Source organism: Canis lupus, chromosome 20, assembly GCF_003254725.2.
Source record: "Canis lupus dingo isolate Sandy chromosome 20, ASM325472v2, whole genome shotgun sequence".
Classification (NCBI taxonomy): domain Eukaryota; kingdom Metazoa; phylum Chordata; class Mammalia; order Carnivora; family Canidae; genus Canis; species Canis lupus.
This window is the reverse complement of record NC_064262.1, coordinates 28,630,269-28,654,787: the sequence shown is the minus strand read 5'-3', so window position 1 is coordinate 28,654,787 and position 24,519 is coordinate 28,630,269. Positions and strand designations below refer to the sequence as shown.

Sequence of the window (24,519 nt, the reverse complement as noted above, 5' to 3'; positions counted from 1 at the left end):
AACTTCTTTTCCAGATCACAAGGAAGTCAAAGCAGAAATGATGCAAAATTCCAGGAGCCACTTTTGCCTGATGCCATTGCTTTATTTGGCCTTCTGGATAAACTGAAGGAAATGTACAGTAACTTTTAGTGGAAGAGAGAAAGTAACTTTCTGGAGGGGCAACCATCAGACCATCAGTGAGAGAGGGCAGTCCTGTCCTGTGTAATTTCCTGCCTGTTATCTGACTACTCAAAAAAAAAAAAAAAAAAAAGAAAAACAGAGCATGACAGTTGGAATCAAAGCACTCAGCTTTCTACTTACTGGCTAAGTGAACTTGGGTACAATCTCTTAAACTTTTTGATATGCCTAAACTGGGGAGAATTATTATAACTCCCTGGATTGTTTAACACAGGTCCAAATGAGAGTTTACATGAAATTATACAGCCAGAATGCAAAATAATTGATAAAGGCCAGATGAACAGAGAGAGAAAGAGGCTAGGAAGGGGTAAGGTGCAGGCCTGGTTGAAAGGCATCTTGGATCTTTGGATTGGGGTGATGGAAAAATGAGAACCTGTATTTGTTAAGGCATTTTTTTAATTGAAGTATAGTTGACATACAATATTATATTATTTTTGGGTATACAATATAGTGATTCAACATTTATTAACATTACAAAGTGATCACCATATAAATCTAGCTACCATCTATCACCAAAAAAGGTTATTACAATATTATTAAGTATATTCCCTATGCTGTTCATGCACCCTTGTGTCTTATTTATTTTATGACTGGAAGTTTATGCCCTTAAATTCCCTTCCCTTATTTTGGCCAGACTTCCCCTTCCCCTCCCAACAGCCACAGGATTGTTCTTTGTATCCATGAGTCTGTTTCTATTTTGTTTTTCAGATTCCACCTATATGTGGTGTCATATGGTATCTGTCTTTCTCTGTCTGACATATTTCACTTAGTATAATACCCTCTAGGTCCATCCATATTGCCACAAATGGAAAGATCTCATTCCTTTTTTAGGGTTGAATAATATTACATTGTATGTATACATCATATCTTCTTTATCCATTCATCTAATAATGGACACATGGGTTGCTTCCTTATTTTGGCAATGTAAATAATGCTTCAGTAAAGTTAGAGGTGCATATATTTTTTTCAAATTAGTGTTTTTGTTTTCATCAGGTAAATACCCAGAAGTGGAACTGCAGCATTGCATGATAGTTCTATATTTTTATTTTTTTGAGTAACCTCCATACTATTTTCCATAGTGGCTGTACCATTTTGCACATCCACCTACAGGACAGAAGGGTACTCTTTTCCCCACATCCACACCAACACTGGTTATTTTTTGTCTTTTTGGAGATAGTCAATAGATGTGAGGTGATATCCCATTGTGATTTTGATTTGTATTTCCCTGATGCTTAGTGATGTTGAGAATCTTTTCATGTATCTGTTGGCCATCTGTCTGTCTTCTTTGGAGAAGTAACTATTCAGGTCCTCTGTCCATATTTTTAGTTAAGACTGTTTGTTTTATGATATTGAGCTGTGTGGGGTTTGAAAATAGATCTTGGATATTGATCCCTTATCATTTATATCATTTACAAACATCTTCTCCCATTCAGTAGGTTGTCTTTTTGTTTATTGATGGTTTCCTTCACTATGCAAAAGTTTTTTAGTTTGATATAGTCCATTTGTTAATTTTGCTTTTGTTGCCCTTGCTTGAAGAGACAGATCCAAAAAAATATTGCTTAGACTCATGTCCAAGACTTACATCCTTTCTTCTGGGAGTTTTATAGTTTCTGGTTTTACATTTTGAATTTAATGTTGTATATAGTGTAAGAAATTGGCCCAGTTTCATTCTTTCATATGTAACTGTTCAGTTTTCCCAAAATCTTTTATTGAAGAGACTACCTTTTCCCCATTGTATATTCTTGCCACTATTGTTGAAAATTAATTGATCATATAAATGTGGGGTTATTCCTGGACTCTTAATACTGCTCCATTGATTCATTGTGTGTGTTTTTGTGCCATAGTGTTTTGATTTCTATAGCTTTGTTGTACAGTTTGAAATCAGGGAGTGTGATACCTCCATCTATGCTCTTCTTTTTTTAAGATTGCTTTAGCTATTTGAGGTCTTTGTGGTTCCATACAAATTTTAGGATTATTTGTTCTATTTTGTGAAAAATACTATTGGTATCTTGATAGGGATTGCATTGAATGTGAGGACTGCTTTGGCAGTATGGAAATCTTAAAATGAATTATTCCATTCCATGAGCAAAGTATACCTTTCCATTTACTTGTGTCTTTCAACAATTCCTCAGTTTTCAGAGCAACAGATTTTTTTCTACCTCTTTGTTAAATTTATTCCTAAGTGTTTTATTCCTTTTGATGCAATTGTAAATGGGATTGTTTCCTTAATTTCTCTTTTGGATACTTTGTTATTTGTGTACATAAATGCCACAAGTTTACGTATATTATTTTTGTATCCTATAACTTTAATCAATTAATTGATTAATTCTAATAGTCTTTTGGTAGAATTTTAAGGGTTTCCTATACATACTATTATGTCATCTGTGAATAGTGACATTTTTACTTCTTTTCCAATCTGGATGTCTTTTATTTCTTTTTCTTGTCAAATTTCTGTGGCTAAGACTTCTAATACTATGTTGAATAAAAATAGTGAGAGTGGGTATCCTTGTCTTATTCCTGATTTTAGAGGAAAATTTTTCAACTTTTCACCATTGAATATGATGTTAGTTGTAGATTTGTTATAGATGGCCTTTATCATATTGAGGTACATTCCCTTTGTACCCACTTTTTTGAGTTTTAATCACAATTGGATGTTGAATTTCAGAGAATGCCTTTTCTGCATATATTGAAATGATTGTATAGTTTTCCCCTTCTTTTTGTTAATGTGAAAGATCACATTGATTTGCAGATACTGAATCATCCTTGCATCCCTGGAATAAATCCCATTTGATCATGCTATATTATCCTTCGACTGTACTGTTAAATTCAGGGTTCTCATATTTTGTCGAGGATTTTTGTATCTATGTTTATCAGGGATATTGGCCTGTAATTTCGTTTTTGTGGTATGGTCTGGTTTTGATATCAGGGTAATGTTAATGTCTCACAGAATGAATTTGGAAGCATTCTCTCCTCTTTAGTTTTTAGAATAGTTTGAGGAGGAATGGTATTAACTCTTCTTTAAGTGTTTAATAGAATCCATCTGTGAAGCCATCTGGTCCTAGAGTTTTGTTTGTTGGAGTTATTTGATTACTGATTCAATTTCATAAATAACTATCAGTATAATCAAGTTTTCTATTTCTTCTTGATTCAGTCTTGGAAGATTGTTTGTAGGAATTTATCCATTTCTTCTAGGTTGTCCCATTTGTTGGCATATAATTATTTGTAGTAGTTTCTTATTATCCTTAGCATTTCTGTGGTATCAGTTGGAGCTTCTCTCTCATTTCTGATTCTATTTATTTGAACTCTCTTTTCTTGATGAATCTGGCTAAAGGTTTATCAAAACAAGTCTAAGATGGCGGAAGAGTAGGGTCTCCAAATCACCTGTCTCCACCAAATTACCTAGAAAACCTTCAAATTATCCTGAAAATCTATGAATTCGGCCTGAGAATTAAAGAGAGAACAGCTGGAATGCTACAGTGAGAAGAGTTCGCGCTTCTATCAAGTACCCAAGCTGCGCTGTTGTGCTGTGGGGAAGAGAGACAGATTTGTAAACTCCAGAGCAAGGTTCTGCCTACCCGAGGCCACTGCGGTGCGGAGACTCTGGGTAAAGCCACCATCACCATGTCTGACCAGGAGGCAAAACCTTCAACTGAGGACTTGGGGGATAAGAAGTAAGGAGAATACATTAAACTCAAAGTCATTGGACAGGTTAGCAGTGAGATTCACTTCAAAGTGAAAATGGCAACACATCTCAAGAAACTCAAAGAATCATACTGTCAAAGACAGGGAGTTCCAATGAATTCACTCGGGTTTCTCTTTGAAGGTCAGAGAATTGCTGATAATCACACTCCAAAAGAACTGGGAATGGAGGAAGAAGATGTGATTGAAGTTTATCAGGAAAAAACAGGGGGTCATTCAATGATTTAGATATTCTTTTTATTTTTTTTCTTTACCCTCAATTCTTTTTTATTTTTAAAAATAGTTCTTTTGTAATGTGGTGTTCAAAACGGAATTGAAAACTGGCACCCCATCTCTTTAAAACATCTGGTAATTTGAATTCTAGTGCCCATTACTCATTATCACTTGTTTTCATTGTGCTGATTTTTGGTGATCAAACCTCAGCCCCCTTCATATTGCCCTTTCCTTTTTAAAAATTACATGTGTGCACAGAGAGGCCACCTTTTCCAGGACTGTGCATTTTCAGGCTTGTGATAAATAAGATCGACCAATACAAGTGTTCATGATGACTTTCCAATTGGCCCTGAAGTTCTAGCATGTGATTGCTTCACTCCTGGACTATGACTTTCAGTGGGAGATGGGAGTTTTTCAGAGAACTGAACTGTGGAAAAATGACCTTTCCTTAACTTGAAGCTTCTTTTAAAATTTGAGGGTCTGGACCAAAAGAAGAGAAATATCAGGCTGAAGTCGAGAAGACAGAGATGATGAGGGTAAATGACTAACTCCAAAGATGGCTTCACTGAAGAGAAAGCATTTTAAGATAAAAGTCTTGTCAGAAGATCCCAGAAAAGTTCTAATTTTCATTAGCAGTTAATAAAGTTATTCATGCAGAAGTGTATTCAACAGAACACTGCTCTTTTTTATTTTATTTGTACTTTTTGGCCTGGGATATGGATTTTTTTTTTTATATTAAATGGACATTGTCTGTACCAGCTTCATTAAAATAAACAAAATATTTGTTAAAAAAAATCTAGCACCCGATGTCTATCACCCCAAATGTTTAAGCAAATCCAACAATAAAAAGGACATACTAAATCTGTATCAATTTTTTCTTATCCCTTCAAAGAACTAGCTCTTAGTTTCACTGATCTTTTGTGTTGTTTTTAGTCTTTACTTCATGTATTTCTGATCTGATTTTTATTATTTCCTTTCTTCTATTAACTTTTTTTTTTTTTTAAATGCATGAGAGACACACAGAGAGAGGAAAAGATATAGGCAAAGGGAGAATCAGGCTCCCCGCAGGGTGCCCGAGGTGGGACTCGATCTCTGGCCCAGGATCATGCCCTGAGCCAAAGGTAGATGCTCAACAGCTGAGCCATCCTGACTTTGGGTTTTGTTCTTTGTCTAGTTCCTTGAGGTGTAAGGTTGGATTGTTTATTTGAATTTTTTCTTTTTTCTTGAGATAGGTCTGTCTGCATCACTATAAACTTAGAGCTGCTTTTGCTGTGTTCTATAGATGTTGGACTGTTGTGTTTACATTTTTATTTGCTTCAAGGTATTTTTTTTTTAAAGATTTTATTTATTTATTCAGAGAGACACACAGAGCGAAAGAGGCAGAGACATAGGCAGAGGGCGAAGCAGGCTCCATGCAGGGAGCCTGATGTGGGGCTTGATCCCGGGTCTCCAGGATCACACCTGGGCCAAAGGCAGGTGCTAAACTGCTGAGCCACCCAGGGATCCCCTGCTTCAAGGTTTTTTTTTTTTTTTTCAAATTTCCTCATTGACCCATTGGTTGTTTAGTAGCATGTTGTTTAGCCTCCACGTGCTTGTGTTTTCTATAGTTTTCTTGTAGTTGATTTTAATTTCATGCCATTGTGGTCAGAAAAGATACTTGAGATGATTTCAATGTTAAATTTATTGAGATGTGTTTTGTGGCCTAACATACTATCTCTCCTGGAAAATGTTCCATGTACCCTTGAGAAGAATGTATATTCTGCTGTTTTAAATGAAATGCTTTGTCTATATCTATCAAGTCCGTCTGATCTAACGAATTTTTTAAGGCCAATATTTCCTTTCTAGTTTTCTGTCTGGATGATCTCTCCATTGAGGTAAGTGAGGTGTTAAATTCTCCTACTATTATTGTATTACTATTTCTCCCTCTATGTCTGTTAATGTTTGATTTATGTACTTATGTGCCTCTATGTTGGGTGCATATATTTGTAAGTGTTATATTCTTTTGATGTATTTATCCCTTTATTTTCATGTAATATCCTTCTTTTCTCTTAGTCTTTGTTTTAAAGTCCATTTTTTTCTGATGTAATTATTGCTACACAACTTTTCTTTTATATGAAATATCTTTTTCCATCCCTTCACTTTCAGTCTGCGTTTGTGTTTAAATCTGAAGTGAGCCTAGGTAGGCAGCATACAGATGGGTCTTGGTTTTGTTTGTTTGTTTTTTAATCTATTCAGCTATATTTCTTTTGACTAGAACATTTAGTCCATTTATATTTAAAGTAATTACTGATAGATATGTCCTTATTGCCATTTTGTTGATTGTTTTCTGGTTGTTTTTGTAACTCCTCTCTCTTCCTGTCTTCTTCTCTTGTTCTCTTCACTTGTGATTTTTTGACTTTCCTTATTGTTATGCTTGCATTCTTTTCTCTTTATTTTTTGTGTGTCTATTATAGGTATTTGGTTTGTGGTTACTATGAGGTTTATATATAACATCCTATGTATATGGCACTCTATTTTAAGTTGATAGTTGCTTAAGATCAAGCATATTTTAAAAGTATAGCATCTCCCTCCTCCCCTGTTTTGTTTTTGACATCATATTTCACATCTTACTATTTCGTGTATACTTTGATTAATTGTTGTAGATATGGATGATTTTTTTCCTTTAACTTTTAATCTTCATTCTAGCTATATAGGTGGTTCATCCACTACCTTTACTATATGTTTATCTTTGCCAATGAGATTTTTTCTTTCATAATTTCCTTAATTCTAGTTATGAACTTTCTTTTCCATTTAAAGAAATCTTTTTAACACTTGTTGTAAAGCTGATTTGGTATTGATGAACTCCTTCAGCTTTTGCGTGTCTGGGAAATTCCTTACCTCATCTTCAATTCTGAGTAATAGTCATACTGGGGAGAGTATTCTTGGTTATAATTTTCTTCCTTTTAGCACTTTAAATATATCATGTCATTTCCCTCTTGGTCTGTAAAATTTCTGCTAAAAAATCAGATATAGTCTTATAGAGGTTCCCTTGTATGTAACTAGTTGTTTTTCTCTCGATGATTTTAAGATTCTTACTTTATCTTTAACTGTTGACACTTTGACTATAATGTGTCTTGGTCTCTTTGGGTTCATCTTATTTGGGACTTTCTGTGATTTCTGGACCTGGATGCCTGTTTCATTTGTCAGGTTAGGCAAGTTTTCAGGCATTATTTCTTCACATAGGTTTCACGTCCCTTTCTTTCTCTCTTTTCCTTCTGAGGCTCCTCCATAATATGAATGCTAGTGCACTTGATGTCATCTTGGAGGTCCCTGAAATTATTCTCATTTTTGAAGTTCTTTTTCCTTTTTGTTATTCTGTTTGGGAGATTTGCACTATCCTATCTTCCAGGTCATTGATCCATCCTTCTGCCTCATCTAATCTGCTGTTGAGTCTCTTTGGTGTATTTCTCATTTCAGTTATTATGTTCTTCAGCTCTGATTGGTTGTTTTTTATATTGCTTATCTCTTTGTTGAAGTTCTCAATGTATTCATCCATTCTTCTCCTAAGTTCAGTGAGCATCTTTATGACCATTACTTTGAACTCCTTATCTGGTAGATTGCTTATCTCTATTTCATTTAGTTCTTTTTCTGAGGTTTTGTCCTGTTCTTTCACTTAGAACATGTTCCTCTGTCTCCTCATTATGCCCAATTTTCTGTTTATTTCTATCTATTAGATAGATCAGTCTTCCAATCTTGAAAGAATGACTTTATGCAGACTTTATGTGGGGCTCAGTAATGCAAACTCCCCTAGTCATCTGAGCAAGGTGCCCTCGGGTGTCCCTGCTATGGGCCATGTACACTCTCCTATTGTGGCTGGGTGACCACTCACAGTTGTGCCGGGCTGGCCTCATCCCATCTGGCTGTAAGGCCTGGCAGTGAGTACTACAGGTATGCTGGTGGGTGGTGTTATTGTCCTTTTGGCTGCAAGGGTCACATCTCCTGACATAGCAGTCTAAATGGAGGATTCCACAATAGTGCCTGCCAGCACCAAGAACAGCACAGCAGAATGAAATAGGAAAATTGGCTGTAGCCAGTGTCTCAGTCCTCAGGGAGAGGCTTGGCAGTCTCCTGCCTTACTGGTTGACATTCCAAGATTAGTAAGTGGATCTCCTTCACCTATAGTTTATGTTCTTTGCAATCCTGTGTTTTTGTACCAGTTTTTGGGGTGAGTCTGTGCTTAAGCCTCATGATAGCAATTTTACTTTTTCTACAGTTCTATAGTTTTCCTGAGTGCATTCCCTGTTGGTTTTCAAAGCCTGGTGTTTTGGGAACTGATCTGTGTGGGATCTAAGGGTTGAAGTTTTTGATGTGGAGCTCAAATCTCTTGCTTCTCAGCAATAATTTCTATATTTCTGAGATCCTTCTGATTGGAATGGGATGCTGCATCTGGGTGTGGTTTCTTTCTTAGTGAGACTGTGTCTCTGCCACTTCTACCTGTGTCAGTGCTGTCCCCTGTTGTGGAGGCTCTGCTCACCCAGTTTCTAGGCCCCTTTCAGAGGGGACAGTTCCACATGCAGTTGTAGATTTGTTGTGTCTGTGGGAGGAGGTGAGCTTAGGATCTTCCTACGCCACCATCTTGCCTGTCTCCTATCCAGGAATTTCTGGTTATGATATTTACAGGAGCTGATGTTCAGCCATATGGGTTGAACTGCACACTCTCACTGAATTCACTGTGATACCATAAATAGAAAAATCAGGGTATTCTAAAAGAAGATAAGCAGAGGTGCTTTGTTTCAATATCCCTTCATGAACTAGCCAATATCTAAAATATTGGTATTTTGTTGAATTTTTAGCAGATATTTCTTAATTTTCCTCAGTATTCACCAGGCTGGTTTAGGCAAAGAGAATTTATTTTTCTCAGAATCCAACTAAACTGAGGGAAAAGCAGTTTACATAGCTAAGGCTCAAGAATAGGTGCAACCTATACTGAGGGTCTCAGTATATTCCATTTGTATGTTGACTTCATTCTTTTATCTTCTTTACCCTACATGGAAGAATTAAATACAACTGTAGACATCTTTCTAGTATGAGGAAATGCAACCCTCTTGGCCTACAGGTCCCAGGGAAGTAATTCATTGGTTTAGTTGCATCAGGCATCCATTTCTGGACCAATCACTTGTGGTCAGGGCAGGCTGGGAACTATGATTGGTTCCATATGGGTAAAGAGCACTTCTAGGACTAACTAGCTGTGGCAAGGAAACCACTGGCATGAATAAACAATGAAGAAGAAGATAGTCCATTTCTATGAGAACAGAAGATAGTGGTGGGCAGACTCTCTCATAGAAATGCTCAATACTCAGGGATTCCTGGGTGGCTCAGCGGTTCAGCGCCTGCCTTCAGCCCAGGGCATGATCCCGGAGACCCAGGATCGAGTCCCGCGTCGGGCTCCCTGCATGGAGCCTGCTTCTCCCTCTGCCTGTGTCTCTGCCTCTCTCTCTCTCTCCCTCTCTGTGTGTCTCTATGTCTATCATGAATGAATAAATAAAATCTTTAAAAAGAAAAAGAAATGCTCAATATTCTAAGGTTTTGGAGGATACTCCATATACTTTGAAGTGATTCTCCATAAAAAATGACCCCAATTCACTTTAATTGGCTATTTCATTGTCTAAGAAAGTTTAGTTCAAAGTTGTCAATAATATCCTACTTGGTATCAGAATATCTAGTGTCTAGTATATGGGCTGGAGAGAGTTCTTTGATCTACTGCTGTCCAGAGATGAGCAATTTGGCTCACTATGTAACAGTTGTTCATTCATGGTCTTTTAAAAATTGAAATTAGTCTATACTAGTTTCTTAATGATGATGTGAAGCCTCAAAGTAAACAACTAAAATAAAGGTGCCATGAACTTGTTTTTGAAGTGTGTGTGGGGTGTGTGTGCATGTGTGTGTGATTTTCTTCAAATAGGATGAATACTTACTATTTGGGGATGTAATAGTTGCTTAAAGGTAGAGAATGGATCAAATGATCTCTGTTTTCTGGATTATCTGCTGAGGAGACACTGAGTTTACAGAAGTAAATTCTGAAGTCTTATTGATGTTTTCTCCCTCATCAAGCAGGATTTTCAAACCTAAGAGTCTTTTAGGCTACCATTCAGTAAATCCATAGCTGCATATAATTTTTAGCCAACAGACTGACTCTACCATAAACTTTGAAGATGTCCAAAAACAAGATGCAAAATATTTCAACAAAGCTTCTTAAACACAAACAGATTTTCTAGCTTTTTGGTTTCTCTTCTAGTGGAAATGCTTCCTCTGTGTCCACATCCTAAGACACTTCTTTCCATGGAGAGAAAGGTGGAATGCCAAGCTCTGCTAATTGCCCATCCTCCCTACCATCTCCCATAGCCCCCTACCCTCACAGGCACATGTGTTCTGTGGTTACCACAGGAACTAATAAGACCTTATTATTTAAAATGTTATTATTTTGTTCTTCATGGATTTTACATTAATTATTGTTAAAAATATTTCATTAAAATGTTATTTATCTTGCTTACTGCATTTTTGGCCTCCTGCTATTAAATTTTGCACCTAAAGTGAATGCCTCACCCTTGTCTCAGCCCTCATATTTAGATATAGTTAAGAGTCTAGTGTAGCACCTTAACTAGTACCTATCATGCTCAGTCTTGATTTCCCCACTTCTAAAACAAAAATGATAACTGAAATATTCTTATAGAGCTGTTTTAAGGATTAAATGAGATGGTACATGTAAAGCATTTAGTATGCATGAAATGAAATCAACACTCAATATGACTAGAATCACTACTGTCAATAATAACGCAAATGACAGCAAAAGCATTAATAGTATGAACACTTAGGTTTAGCCCTCAATAGTAAGACGTAATCCCAACTCTAGAGAAATCCTTTCTACTGGAACACTCAGACATGTAAAAATATAGTCACCATTCAATGAACTGTTATAATAAAGGTTTATATGTGGTATGAAGAAAGTGTAAGAGTTAGAAGAACTAGCTAAGCTCTTAGAGAAGGCGTTTTAAGTTGCATACCAAAGGCTGAGCAAGAGGGTTTGCTCAATGGAGAAGAAAAAAAAAGATCACTCCAGTGGGTACAATGTCACTGAGGCTGGAAAGGGCCTGTTGGACTATTCAGAGGGAGACATTCTCTGTAGCAAGAATGGGAAGTTCTAGTAGGAGAGTTATGGGAGGTGAGCCTAGTAAGAAAGGATCTAGTCTGTGGATTAGGAGCCTAGAATATCATTCTGAAGAGGTTAGATTTTGGTCAGGAGACAATAGAGCAAAATACTAAAGCATTTTGAGGCTTTAACATTTTTGTTAAAACATTTTGTTAAAACATTTTGAGATGTTCATGCATGAGTTTTAGAAAGGCAACTGTGTGAAGGATAGATAGTTGAGTGGCAGGTATGCAGACAAGAATATCTACTAGGAAGCTATTGTGAGATCAGGCGATGAGGATGCGGGACTGAATCAAAGCACCAGCAGTGGTGCTGGAAAGCAGTCAAGAGACCTGACCCACATTTCAGAGGCAGAATCAATGATCTGGGTGGCTGAGCATGCAGTGTTGTGGGGAGGAAGGAGAAACTGAGAATGCCTAGGAGGTCCCATCCATAGAAAATGACAGCACGTAAAGAGGAACCAATATAGGTAGTTGTGTATGGTGGGAAGGAGAAGATAAGGAGCTAGATTTTGAACACATTTAACTTGAAATGCAGGGGAATATCCAAGAGGACATGCTCAATAGACAGAAATCCAAGGCAGGGATTTGGGAGAAAGGGGAGGCTGGACTTTTTTTGCTGATTGGAGTATAGTAAATGTATATGCTATCTCTGGGAGAGCCGCTATGAAAAGGAGAGTTGAAAACCCAATCATGTGATTGTTCTCATCTTTCTTCCGCTCTGCTTCCCTATTTTATCTTTCCATGGCCCTTAATAACCAGTGTGCTTCCTGTGTAGGATTTTGTCCTGGTCCCCCAGCAAATGTCCCCAAAGCTTCTTTACCCTGGCTATTTGGTCTGCCATTTGGAGACGTCCATCCAGCTCTCGTCTGATCTGGGCTGCTTGCTCATCTGGATTGTCCAGCTGCACAAAAACACAAATACAGAGAATTTCAGTTTGGATCACAAAAACCAATGAACTCATGACTTTGCATTTTACATGCCCCACCCACTGCCCATTGACATATTTCACTAAAAGTTAAGAATCTTGTAACAGACAAACCCAATTTGAAGGAAATGATAAGATAAACCCTACCACGTGGTAGGCATTTGCTAGGAAAAACATTTGAATGAACTTGCACAAGAATCACTTTGGAACTACTAGGTAGCAGTACTTCTAATGAGGACCCAATGAAGAAAGTGTTTACATGACAGAAATACAAGGAAGGAGACAGTAATATAACTATGAGAAATGTGTGGAGCAGACATAGTGCTTATCTATAGTGCCTACATGGCATATATTCTATGGCTGTCCCACCTCTAGACCATGAGAAACTAATCAATCATTGCATTCCTTCTCACTGAACCCTAAGACTTTCTCAGCTATTACTCCACATGGCCACTACCACTGACTTGGTGTTGGTATCTAATTGAAATCTAGCCTTGTCTTCTCTATAGTTAGAGCTATTAGGGTATAAGAATCAGCACACCTAAACATAAATAAACCTGGACAACTCCCTAACTTCTCTGATTTTCCCATGTATAAAATGAAAGGATTGGTTACATAATCTCTATCCTTATCATATCTTTAAAAGAGACTGGCGGGATCCCTGGGTGGCTCAGCGGTTTAGCGTCTGCCTTCAGCCCAGGGCCTGATCCTGGAGACCCAGGATTGAGTCCCGCGTCGGGCTCCCTGCATGGAGCCTGCTTCTCCCTTTGCCCATGTCTCTGTCTCTGTGTCTCTCATGAATAAATAAATAAGATCTTTTAAAAAATAAAAATAAAAAAATAAAAGAGACTGGCAAACATTTCTGTAAAGGGCCATATCATTAATACTTTAGTCTTTGAGGGTTGTAAGGTCTCTGTTGCAATGACCCAATTCTTCCAATAAAATATGAAAACAGACATAGACAATACATAAATGAATAAGCATTCCTGTGTTCTAATAAAACTTTATGTGCAACAACATGTGGTAGGCCATAGTTGCTGATCCCTGCTCTATTAATTAATTAAGTTTCTCTTTATTTCCAAGCAAGCCTATGTTATACTTTAAACTGTAATTGAATTTGTTCTGTTCAGTAATTTATGATTAGTTTTATTCATGAGAAGCTTAATAAATAGGGAAAGTGGCATTCAAATAGAATGGGTTTATTCCTCTTTATAGTACATATTAACTTACAACAAAAAGTAGCTTAAAAATATCTGAGTTTTCTAAGCCCTTTTCCTTTAAAAGCCATTTTTATTTAGAAATTTGATAATAAAAACCCATATCTAGAGGCACCTGGGGTCAGTCAGTTAAGCATTCAACTCTTGATTTTGGCTCAGGTCATGATTTCAGGGTTGTAGGATTGAGCCCTGTGACAGGCTGTGTGCTCAGCAGGGAGTCTGCTAAGAGTCTCTCTCCCCCTCTGCTTCTCCCCTGTCCCTCAACCCTCTCTAAAATAAAAAAAAAATAAGATAAAAACAAAACAACCCCCTCCCCAGATCCATGCTTAAAAAACCAAGAATCTCATCTGGTACAAAATGATATAGCAAATAAGTTATTTTTAATATGATGTAAATAAGAACACCAAAAAATTTATGGTCATACTTTTGAAGCGTCAATAGTCTTTTTAAAATGATGTATGTATGTATGTATGTATGTATGTGTGTATGAGAGAGAAACCAAAACATGAGCAGGGGCAGGTGGCAAAGGCATAGAGAGAGGGAGGGACTCTCAAGCAGACTCCTCCCCAAGCTCAGAGCCAGTTGCTGGGCCATCTCATGAGATGAGATCATGACCTGAACTGCAACCATGAGTCAGAGGCTTAACCAATAAGTCACTCAGGTGCCCCTTGGTTTGTTTTATAAAACACGTAAAAAACTGTCTAGCTTTGTGCCATGCATTTTTATCATCCTCTTCAATTCAGGAATTGCCTTATCTTCTCCTTTCCATAGTTTTGAGGGGCAGGACTATGTTCTATATCACAAAGACTAGATTGCAACTTTTGGCCATATATTCTAAGGTAGCACTTCCCAAAAATGTTCTGCTAAACAACAATCTTATTAAATACTCTAGTAGAAAGGGTTCCAGAAGCATGGTCAGTTGAGTTTTGGAAATGCTGTATCAAAATACACAGTCTCTGAGAAGTTCTGTGGTAAAGAAGTCTGCTAGACTTTGGTCAACTTAGTTATTCTATGATTTAAATTTAAATTTTTATTTTTTGCACCATACAATGCCCAGAGAACTAGTTGGAAATACTTTTCTACATGCATATAAAGAGAACCAACTAAAAGCAGTTATGCTGCTGCCCAGGGGGTCATCCATCACAACTTCCCAACAGGCGCTCATGGGAAACATGGTAGCCTCCGTGTTGTTTTTAAGTGCCAATGAACTGTCTTCATTCAATTCCCTTGGAAGTCCAAGGCTTCTTTAGCTCCAGGTGCCAACCCACTGGGAACACTCAGAAATGTGTTGTTGAAAATACATATGCAAACGAAATGTCTGACTTCTTCACTGAGAAGCAACAAAATGATTTGGCTAGGGGCTAAAGTTGGCAATTCTGTCAGAAGATATGGTGTTCAGAGAGGTTAAAAGTGAAACAAGGACGATCCTTGGGTGGCTCAGCGGTTTAGCGCCTGCCTTTGGCCCAGGGCGCGATCCTGGGGTCCCAGGATCAAGTCCCACATCGGGCTCCCAGCATGAAGTCTGCTTCTCCCTCCTCCTGTGTCTTTGCCTCTCTCTCTCTATGTCTATCATAAATAAGTAAGTAAATAAATAAGTAAATAAATAAATAAAAAAAAAGTGAAACAAGAAAACACCGCCCAATAGAACCATCCCTGTTACTAAATTTTACATAGGCATCTGGCCTCATCAAATGGAAATAGAGACAGCAGACAATGCCAGCAATGAAGATGAGCACGCTAGATCTACACTATCCTTCATTCATTAGTTCATGTGTCTCTCATTTACTCATTCATTTATCAGACTTTTCTGGAATGTCTTGATATGCCAAGATACTGGAATACAGAAAGAGTAAGATAGACTTAGTCACTGCCTCCATGGAGCTTAGCAAGAACAGATAAGATTATTTGAACATCTAGGGCACAAGAGAGGAGACTAACATTTATTGATGTGTATGTCAAGTCCAGGCATCCTATGGCCTATATTTCAGTCTTTTCTAAAAGGTTTTTTAAAATTTTTTTTTATGATAGTCACACACACAGAGAGAGAGAGAGAGAGAGGCAGAGACATAGGCAGAGGGAGAAGCAGGCCCCTGCACCGGGAGCCCGATGTGGGATTCAATCCCGGGTCTCCAGGATTGCGCCCTGGGCCAAAGGCAGGCGCCAAACCGCTGCACCACCCAGTGATCCCTTTTCTAAAAGGTTTTAAGAAATAGGTATTAATGTGCATTCTTATGAAAAGGACTCTGGGGTCAGGAAATGCTTCTCCTTCCTGAAAACTTACAATACATATGAGCATGATTAAGTGTCTGAGCAATTCTAGAATAAATAAGCCTATTGAACTGCATTTAATTTAATTTTCACACAATTATTTCACTGAAGAACATTCCACAGGGCAGGCTGGGAAGTTTCACATGTGAAATTACTTTATGCAGTAGGTACCATTATTACCCCCATTTTATAGGTGAAGAAAAGGAGTCCCAGTAAGGTTCAGGAACTTGCTGCAGTTCACACAGCTGGGCAAGTGGTACGACCCATTGGAAATGGAGTCTGTCCTGCCTCAAACTGAAGCTCTTTTGCTCTGCATTATGCTGGCTTCTTTCTTAAGTGCCTTGTTTGGTTTCCTAATCAGTCCTGACAATGAACTAACTCAGGGCTCTTCACTCTGTTCCTTCTATACATGGGACAGTGTAACACATAGAGCCACCACCAGGGGACAGAAAAATAGCTACTCTTCCTCACCTGGCATGACTGGCTGATTGCTTCTGGAAAGCGATAGCAGTGCCAGAGCCCTTCCCAAGAAATGAGAGCAATTAGTCTGTCCTTATCTTGGCTCTGCCCCCAGTAGCTGTGTGACCTTAAGCAAGTTACCTAACCTCTCTGTGCTCCAGGTCTCTTCATCTGAATAATCAGTGTAATAAATCTACCAAAATACTGTATGTTGGCAACTTGAATTTAAATAAAATATTAAAAAAAATTAAAAAAAATCTACATAAAGCTACCATGAGAATTCACTGAGACACCAGGTATAAAGTGCTCAGCCCAGTGCTGGGCATACAGTTTCCTGAACAAGCCCTCAGGAAATGGTGTTAAACAAGCCCACGGTGGCTGTACTTCTGACATGGGCCACAGTGGGGTGTCAAAGATTCAGAGGAGAATGTGCCAGTTGGGACCTTGTCCCTCTGTGGTGTGGCTGTGGGGGTCCTGTTCTATAGTCCTTGCCCTAGAAAGGAAGGGATCAGGGGCTCCCAACTTTGGAAAAATTTCCCTGCTTCCCAGTATGGTTAACATTCTCCAGGGTCAAGTCCCTTTGCCCTGTTAGGCTTTAATTAGCAGGAGTGACCGGAAGGCAGACACTGCTGCCTGACAGCTAATGATCTGAAGGGAGGATGAAAAAGGAAATGCAGCCAAAGCTCCCTCAAACAGCCTGGCATGATAGAGAAGGCCATCCTCGATTGAGGAGCTTGACAGCCCCACTGTATGAAATCCAAAAATATAAAGAGGAATCAAGTAATTACCTTTTCAAGTGCTGGAAAGAAAAGCCAGAGAGTGAGCTTCCATGGAAACGAGGTTCTGTTTACTGCACTGGCCTTTTCCACCAAGGAAAGGAAAGATCAGCTGGCAAACCAGGCCAAGGGCAAACCTTTCCGTTGACAGCTCATTAGGGTTAAAATATGTACATGTGCATGAAGGCTCTTTACCTAATTAGACAAATAATCTTCCTACTAGCAGAGGTCAAGCAGAGGCAGCATGGCGGTTGTCATGATTTCCCTGCTAAGCAAAGGGACTATTTCCCCGCACTTTTCTTTTAAAGTGATGGGGAGCTGAGTGCAGCACTGCCTAAGTGCTGACAAGTATCACCTATCTAGAGGCTTGGGCTTCTTTCCAGCTCATGGCTGTGCCCCTTTAGTCCATGCAGAGGCAAGGACGCAGACCAGCATTGCTGTTGGCCTGGTTTACACTTGTAGGAACACCACACAGCAGAAGACACAGGCCTGAGAACAGGGTGGAGGGGAGTCTGGGCCCAGCTATCCTACTCCCTGGTTCCATGACCTTGTCAGGTTTCTCAACCTCAGAGCCTCAGGTTCCTCAGCTGCTATGTGGGGCTTCCTTTTCTCTTGCAAGGCTATTGAAAAGGCTAAATGAGATAATATGTGGCATTGTTTCAAGGGAAAGGAGGCCCACCTGGATCCAGATCCTGGCTTTGCAATTTCCTTCCTCAAAGGGATTGAACAAGGGACCCAAGCTTTGGTGGTCCGGGATAACAGAAGAGATCTGCCTCAGTGTGTTCTTGGGACTGGGTGAGATGATATGCATGCAAAGCACCTAGCATGGGGCTGGCACATAGTAGGTCCTATAGTTTAGAAAATAGTTTCTAGAATTATCCCGATTCTAGGGTGGGCATTCATTCATCAGATGTTAACTCCTCTCCCTGCCCTTCATGAGATTTATGACAGAAGCAAGACACAGGGCCGGGGAGCTCTGGTGCGGACAAGAGGAGTCCTGTTCTGGTCCTTAATTTGCCCGTAGCTGGGGAACCTGGGGCCAAAGTCATGACTTCTCTGTCTTGAGTCCCTTCACCTGAGAAATGACAAACCTCACTATTATGTCCCAGGAGTCCCTGCAAAGTCTAGACAAGCATTTCTCAAAGGTATATTCTGGGGACACCAGCCCTGCAGAGAAAGGGGTGTGTGGCCCCTTAGAGCTGGCTCCCTCTCTCCCCTTCCTGGAGGGCAACAGGACCCATCGGTGAGATGGTAACCTAGTGCAGCCCTGCATTTCCCATACTTATCTGACCCTGTGTGTGATATGTTTGAATATCCAACAGCACACTGTGGGATGTGCTCACCTAGGCAATTCTCCTGTGTGCATCATTTTTCTCATGTCCATGGACACATCCAGTTTTTTTGGAAGGAGGAGACAGGGAGGAAGCAACCCCACTATGTAAATGGATCTCTATGTCTGTTTAAGAGGGAGCCAGGTGGGAACACTCTGTCTGACTTCTAGGGTGATGAGAGAAATCATCACTGAGCCCGGGTTTGGAATCGCCTCATTAGCCCGAGAGGCCCTGGAGGATCAGCCTTGACAGGAGACATCCCTGAGCATCAACTTTCCCTATGGATGCCTGAATTCTTTGGGCTGGCACCTTACGATGATATGGGGGCAAGTCCCAACTCTGGACTCTTCCAAACTCATCATTATTATTGCCGCAAGGCAGTCTCTAGTCAAGCAAGAAGAAGACATGATTCAAACATGCAGAAAATTTAAAGAGAAACAGGCAGATTACTTTATGCATTATTTGAATAATTGCTCTACTTTCTGGAAAAATCTGTGGTACTCAGGCTCAGAACGAATGGAGCAACTTCAGCCTGAGGACTACAATGAAAATGATCCAGAAGTATGGCTATGAGGAGCACTGGAGACGGTGTAGTAAGCTCGAGCCGGGTGTCGGCCCTGCGGAGGTCCGTGGCCTGTCGGACTCCACATCCCCCCTCAGTAATGGCACTGGGCTCCTCGCTGAGGCCTTTGGAAGGGTTTGTTTTCTCTTGCTGCCAGGTGTTGGCATATATGCTGTTTCCCACTCCCGGAACATTCTCCCTTTTCTCCTCCTTGACTCATAACCACTTCTTGTTCTTCATCCTTCAGCTTGGCAGCAAACTCTTCTCTGACCCTCCAGACTTGGTGAGTTTCTCCTGTCAAGCTCTCCCAGCACCATGCGCCTCAACTTTTTTTTTAAAGATTTTGTTTATTTATTCATGACACACACACACACACACACACACACACACACAGGCAGAGGGAGAAGCAGGCTCCATGCAGGTAGCCCGACACAGGACTCGATCCGGGGTCTCCAGGACCAGGCCCTGGGCCACAGGCAGGTGCTAAACCCCTGAGCCACCCGGGCTGCCCTGCACCTCAACTTCTATTGGCATTTTTCACAATTATAATTTTACAAGCACTCCTGTGATTGGTTGGATGTTTACCTACTACATGGTAAGGTCCATGAGGGACGGGATGTGGGTGATTTTTTGCTTCTCCCCGCGTTCCCAGACCCTACCATGGAGCTGAACACATCATGGGCTCTGACAATTGCCAACTGACTAAAGGACTGGGTGACCCAACGAGGGAAAGTGACCTGCCCACAGTCGCACAATTATCAGTGAGAGGGCTGCGACCCATTTCCCAACCTGCCAACTTCTAGCTTGCTGTGTTTTGCTGTTTAGTAACTATGTCCTGGGAAGTGCCATTCTCTGCAGAAATTGGGAAAGACTGACCTTTGCAGGCCTGACACCAGTTATATTCCTGATACAGCTTCTTAATCCTGGGCTTTGGGGGCTTGAGGCAGGTGGGCCTGTCTGCTGCAGCGGTGCAAGCCACCTGCTGACCTAGGTTAAGTGGACCTTTTTTTCCCTGTTTTTCTCCACTTCCTTGCCTGGCCCTTTGGTTCCCAGGGATTAGTGTCTGAGAGGGAGGCTTCCAAAAGCTACTGCAGAGGAGGGCAGAGGCACTTCCCTATAAAGCACTCCGATCAGCTGGCACAGTCCTCCTTTTCTCCGCAGCCTTGTGTTTTTTTCTCCTCCTTCACAGACAAACTGCTCCAGCAAATGCTGCCCTCCTGGCACACTGCAGTCTGGAAAGTTACAGCCAGGACAGCGTCAGTTCCCCTCCAGGGGATGTGGGTGCCCAAGCTTCTGTCTCAAGAATGTACTGAGGTTTGGACCGTGGCTACTTCACTGCATTCAGCACCTGGCTGCCACCTCCAAACTCCTTTTCTGCTGACCTGTCTCCCCTCCGTCCACCTCTGATGACGCTGTAGAATGTGGTCTATAAGCACTCCCCCTCCACTATGCAGATTCAAATCCTTGCCTTTCTACGTTGAGGCCCAGCAGCACTGAGCAATTATGAGACCTCTCTGAGCCTGAACCGTTAATTTTTTTCAACTCCCTTAACTCTAAGATGGCAAAAATAATGATAATACATACCACATGGATTGATGCGAGGTTAAATGAGATGGTATGTGTATGACCCTTAGCAGGATGCCTAGCATGCCATCATTTTCAGAAAATCTCAGTGGCTATTAGTACTTGACATTCTGCAGCCTGCATAGCTCATCCTGATGCAAATTCGGATTCTAATAACACTTAAAGGTGGCAGACCAGGTTTCCCCTGCTTTGAGGAAAGAAACCAAGTTTCAAAAGATTAAGTAGTTTGCCAAGTAGTTTCCAAGATAATTGGCCCTTCGCAGAAGAGACAGGCCTTAGAAAGTAGAGCATGGATTTTAGAATCAGAAAACCTTAAGATCAAACGCAGCCTCTGTCACGTACTCAACTATGTGACCAGGGCCAGGGCACTCAAACTCTCTGAGCGTCTGTACCTGTAGTGTTAAAGTAATACCCTCAGAGGACTATTGTAATGATGATCATAATAGACATTTTCACACTGTAGGGGTTCAACACAGTGCAGGTTTATTATTCTATTTTTATTACTGGGGGTGGATCTCGTGCAGTCTGCAGGCTTGCCTGTGATCTGTCTTTGCTAGGGCTCTGTTCCAGGGTTATTTCTAGAGAAAACGTGGAATTTGGTGTTCCGTGCATATTCAATTATATTCTGTTTTTATAAAAATCACCCAAGGAGATAGTACCTCATCTGTTGAAGAGTTACAATAAGATCATTAGTGTCTTTCTTTGCCATGTCTTATTTCCTCTCTAAGAGAAGACCTTGAGTAGGTCAAAGTTCCCATCTAGGGAGGTACTTCTTCTTGATTACAAAATGCAGGGTTTAGTTCCCAGAGTTTGCCAGCCAATAAGAACATCCTCTGCATTTGAGTCACCAGTTTTATGTCTTTGTTGGCTTCTGGCAATGCAGTAAGTATAACACAAGGGTTCCAAATGCAGTGATTCTCTGAGCAAACAGCAAATAAATACATAAAAATACCCCAGACAGAAAACCAATCTATTCCTTTATGATCTTGCAGTACTCATCCAGTCTTTTCCCATTCTCACCCGGTCCTGGAATGACCTCCTCTCTCCTTCCCATTTCAAATGTGACATGTCGTTCAGGATCTCGTTTCAGGCCCTCTTTCTTCAGGGAAGCCCTCCTTGACTACCTGAGCCATGCATCAACCTGGCTCTATAGGCACTGCCAGCCAGGCCAGAACCTAAACCTTCTATCGTGTCACACATCTCAGATTTCCTTTCCCCACCAGAATATCTATAGGGGCACAGTGGTCAGACACCCAGGAACTGGAAACAGTCAGATCTGGGCTAAAATCTTTGCTCTGCCACTTACCAGCTCTGTGACACTGCATGATATGTGGAACTCTGTCTTTGCCTCTTCTCCAAAGTGGGAGTCCTAATAGTAACAATGCCAACAGCAGAGGCTTGTAATGAGAATGAAAAATGGTACTTGTAAAGCATTTAGCATGATACCCTGGAGAGGATGCAGGTCTACAAGTTCAAGGCTATAATTTAGTACTCCTGAGGCCAGAAACTGGTTTTTATCCACGATGAGGGACACAGCTGTGTGGTTTTTTTTTTTAATGGATCATCTTAATAATCTTCACAGCTGGGGTTGGGAGATGGTCCAATTCACCTGCACTATCCCGAGGACACAGGGAAACTGAGCCATTCAAAGAAGAGTGGGCATTATCTTTCCGGGTGGGTGTGTGGCAGCCGAAGCTCAGGGGTATTTTCTGGAGCAGGTGGTTTTGTGAAGAGAGGATGCTAGGAATTAGATTGACTTATCCCTTCATCATTGTGCAGTCACCTTCTAAATATCTCTGGAATCCACCTATTCTGTTTATCCACTTCCCCAGGCCAGGTTGCCATTGGCTCAGTTCTGGACCGCTGACCTGTTCACCTGCAACCTCTCTGACATGACAATTCTCAATCCTGGCTGCACGTTGAGATCACCTGGGGAAGATGGAAGGAAATTTCAATATCCAGGCTGAAACTGGACCAGCTAAATCAGACATTTGGGTTAGGCCTGGGCATCAGCATTTTAAAAAATCTCCATGTGATTCCAATGTGTAGCAAAAATTGAGAACTTCTACCAAAAGCCAGGGGTTCTGAAACTATGGTGCACCTGAGAACCAACCACAGAACCTGTGAAAACACAGAGTCATGGGGCTCATCCTCAGAAAATTTGGATTTAGTGGGTCTGGGGTAAGACCCAAAAAAGCGCCCTTCTAACAAGTTCCTGGGTGATGCTGAGGCTGCAAATCACACTTTGAGAACAAAGGACTGAATCCATGCTCAGCTTCTATATCCTGCTCCTGCTTGAGACCTGTCAGTAATGCTTCATTTTCCTTGCACTAGGAGTCCAAGGATCTTCTCGAAGCCTAGGGAGCTGTTACCATCTGGTTCCTGCACAGCATTCCAGCCTTATCTTATCCAGGCTCAAGTCATTCTGTGCTGCTGTTTCTAGATTCTCAAACATGACATATTTTTTCATGGCCCCAGGCTGGTGCACATGCTTTCCCTCCTCCACCATCTTCCTCTGGGGAACGCTTTCTTGCTAACCCAGCTTTGAGCCTTCACATTGCTTCCTTGGGAGCCTTCTGGGCCCCAGGCAAAGTCATTTCCTCTAGGCTGCCACAGCATCCTGAACTTCTTCTTTTATTGCTTCGATCACATTTGCATTATTTGCTCCCTTATGTGTTCTCTGTAAGAGTATAAAAGCCTCCAGGGCAGGGACCTTGTCTGTCTTATTTGCTATAGGATCTGCAGTGACTGATGCATGGTAGGTGAGCAAGGAATGTTTGCAGAACTAAATTTGAGACGGAGCTAATATTATCTACTGGGCTTGTTTTTATGAGTTTATAAGTTTGTCCAGGCACTTAGTATGGTTTCTGATGCCTAATAGGTGCTCAAATCATGACCTAAAGAGAAATCTGAGTGCAAATGGTTTAGACTTATTAAACCCTTGTTGAATGTATGACTAACATTGAGTATTTAAGTGCAGAAGTGGTAGAGAATGACTGACTAAAATGCTGTGAATAACTGAGGCGTGAATCAATTAAAGTCTTGAAGCCTTAGTTTCCTCATCTTAAAACTGGGAATATTAATACTCATCAATATCATTTAAAGCATATTCATTAAACACTTGTTTTGTAACAGGCATTGTGGTTTGAGCTGTGAGAGTGGGACAGACACAGACCTGCCCTGTGTTTGGGCCCACAGGAAAGCTAACATATATTGGGCCCACAGGAGTTTGGGCCCACAGGAAAGCTAACATATATTGAATCACGAGTGCTTATGGTGGCCTGGCACCAAAGCAAGTGTCTCATTCATGTCCTGTGTAATCCTGAGATAAATATTACTGTTCCAATCAATGCTGCTTTACAGATGAGGAAGCTGAGGCTCAGAGACATTACAGTAACATCTCAGAGAAAGCACAGAGCTGGGATGTAAATCCAGTTCTGTCTGAATCCAGAGTGTAAGGTTTTTAACAGTTCACTGCTGTAATGTTTGGTGGGGATAACTTTCAAAAAAGGCGGGTTATTTTCCAAAATTGGTGAAGTATTGCACAAATGTAAATTATTATTTTCATGGTCATTAGCCTTGAATTTAGTTTTTACTGATTTCTGAAATCCTATTGAGGCAGCCAATTTGATGGAAAATGGTCACTCTTTCAAAATGAGCCCCAGGAGATTTTGACATAAATATTATAGGAAATAAAATGCTTTTTTGTACTGTTAAATAATTTTTCTATCACACCACTGAGTCATGATGAAAAGCAATTTATAACAGGCAAAAATAATGTGCTCAACAAGAAATCCAGAAAACATCCAGTGATGTCTAAAATACCTCTAAACACTAATAAAATTGAATGCTTTTGCTAAAAATGCCCACTCTTTATTTTAAGAGGAAGTGAATTTTGTTTCCAAGTATTGACAGGGCAGTATAAAAGTTACTCACAGGGACAAAATGAAATAGAGTTTTCCAGCGTTAGTGAATGTGTATGTTCACACAGGTGAATGTATATGTGTATAACAGAGATCTTGAGCAATAGAAAACATTTAGAGCTGTAAGTCAGAGAGCTGTTCATGTCGATTAAAATTGAGGCAAAATAGTATAATTTACAGGGCACATGAGAACTGTC

General features: G+C 40.4%; 1 protein-coding gene and 1 pseudogene across 9 annotated transcripts in view; one reads left to right on the top strand and one right to left on the bottom strand.

The window, feature by feature from the left end:
* CADPS (calcium dependent secretion activator) overlaps window positions 1–24,519 on the bottom strand; it is a 460,562-nt gene that overhangs the window by 245,261 nt on the left and 190,782 nt on the right. For all 9 annotated transcript variants that reach the window (XM_049097818.1, XM_035703542.2, XM_025456449.3 and 6 more), the window contains exon 4: window positions 12,098–12,178. In XM_049097818.1, the coding sequence (XP_048953775.1) occupies window positions 12,098–12,178 (81 nt within the window). The remainder of the gene's footprint in view (window positions 1–12,097; window positions 12,179–24,519) is intronic.
* Window positions 3,784–4,763, top strand: LOC112666007 (small ubiquitin-related modifier 1-like; annotated as a pseudogene).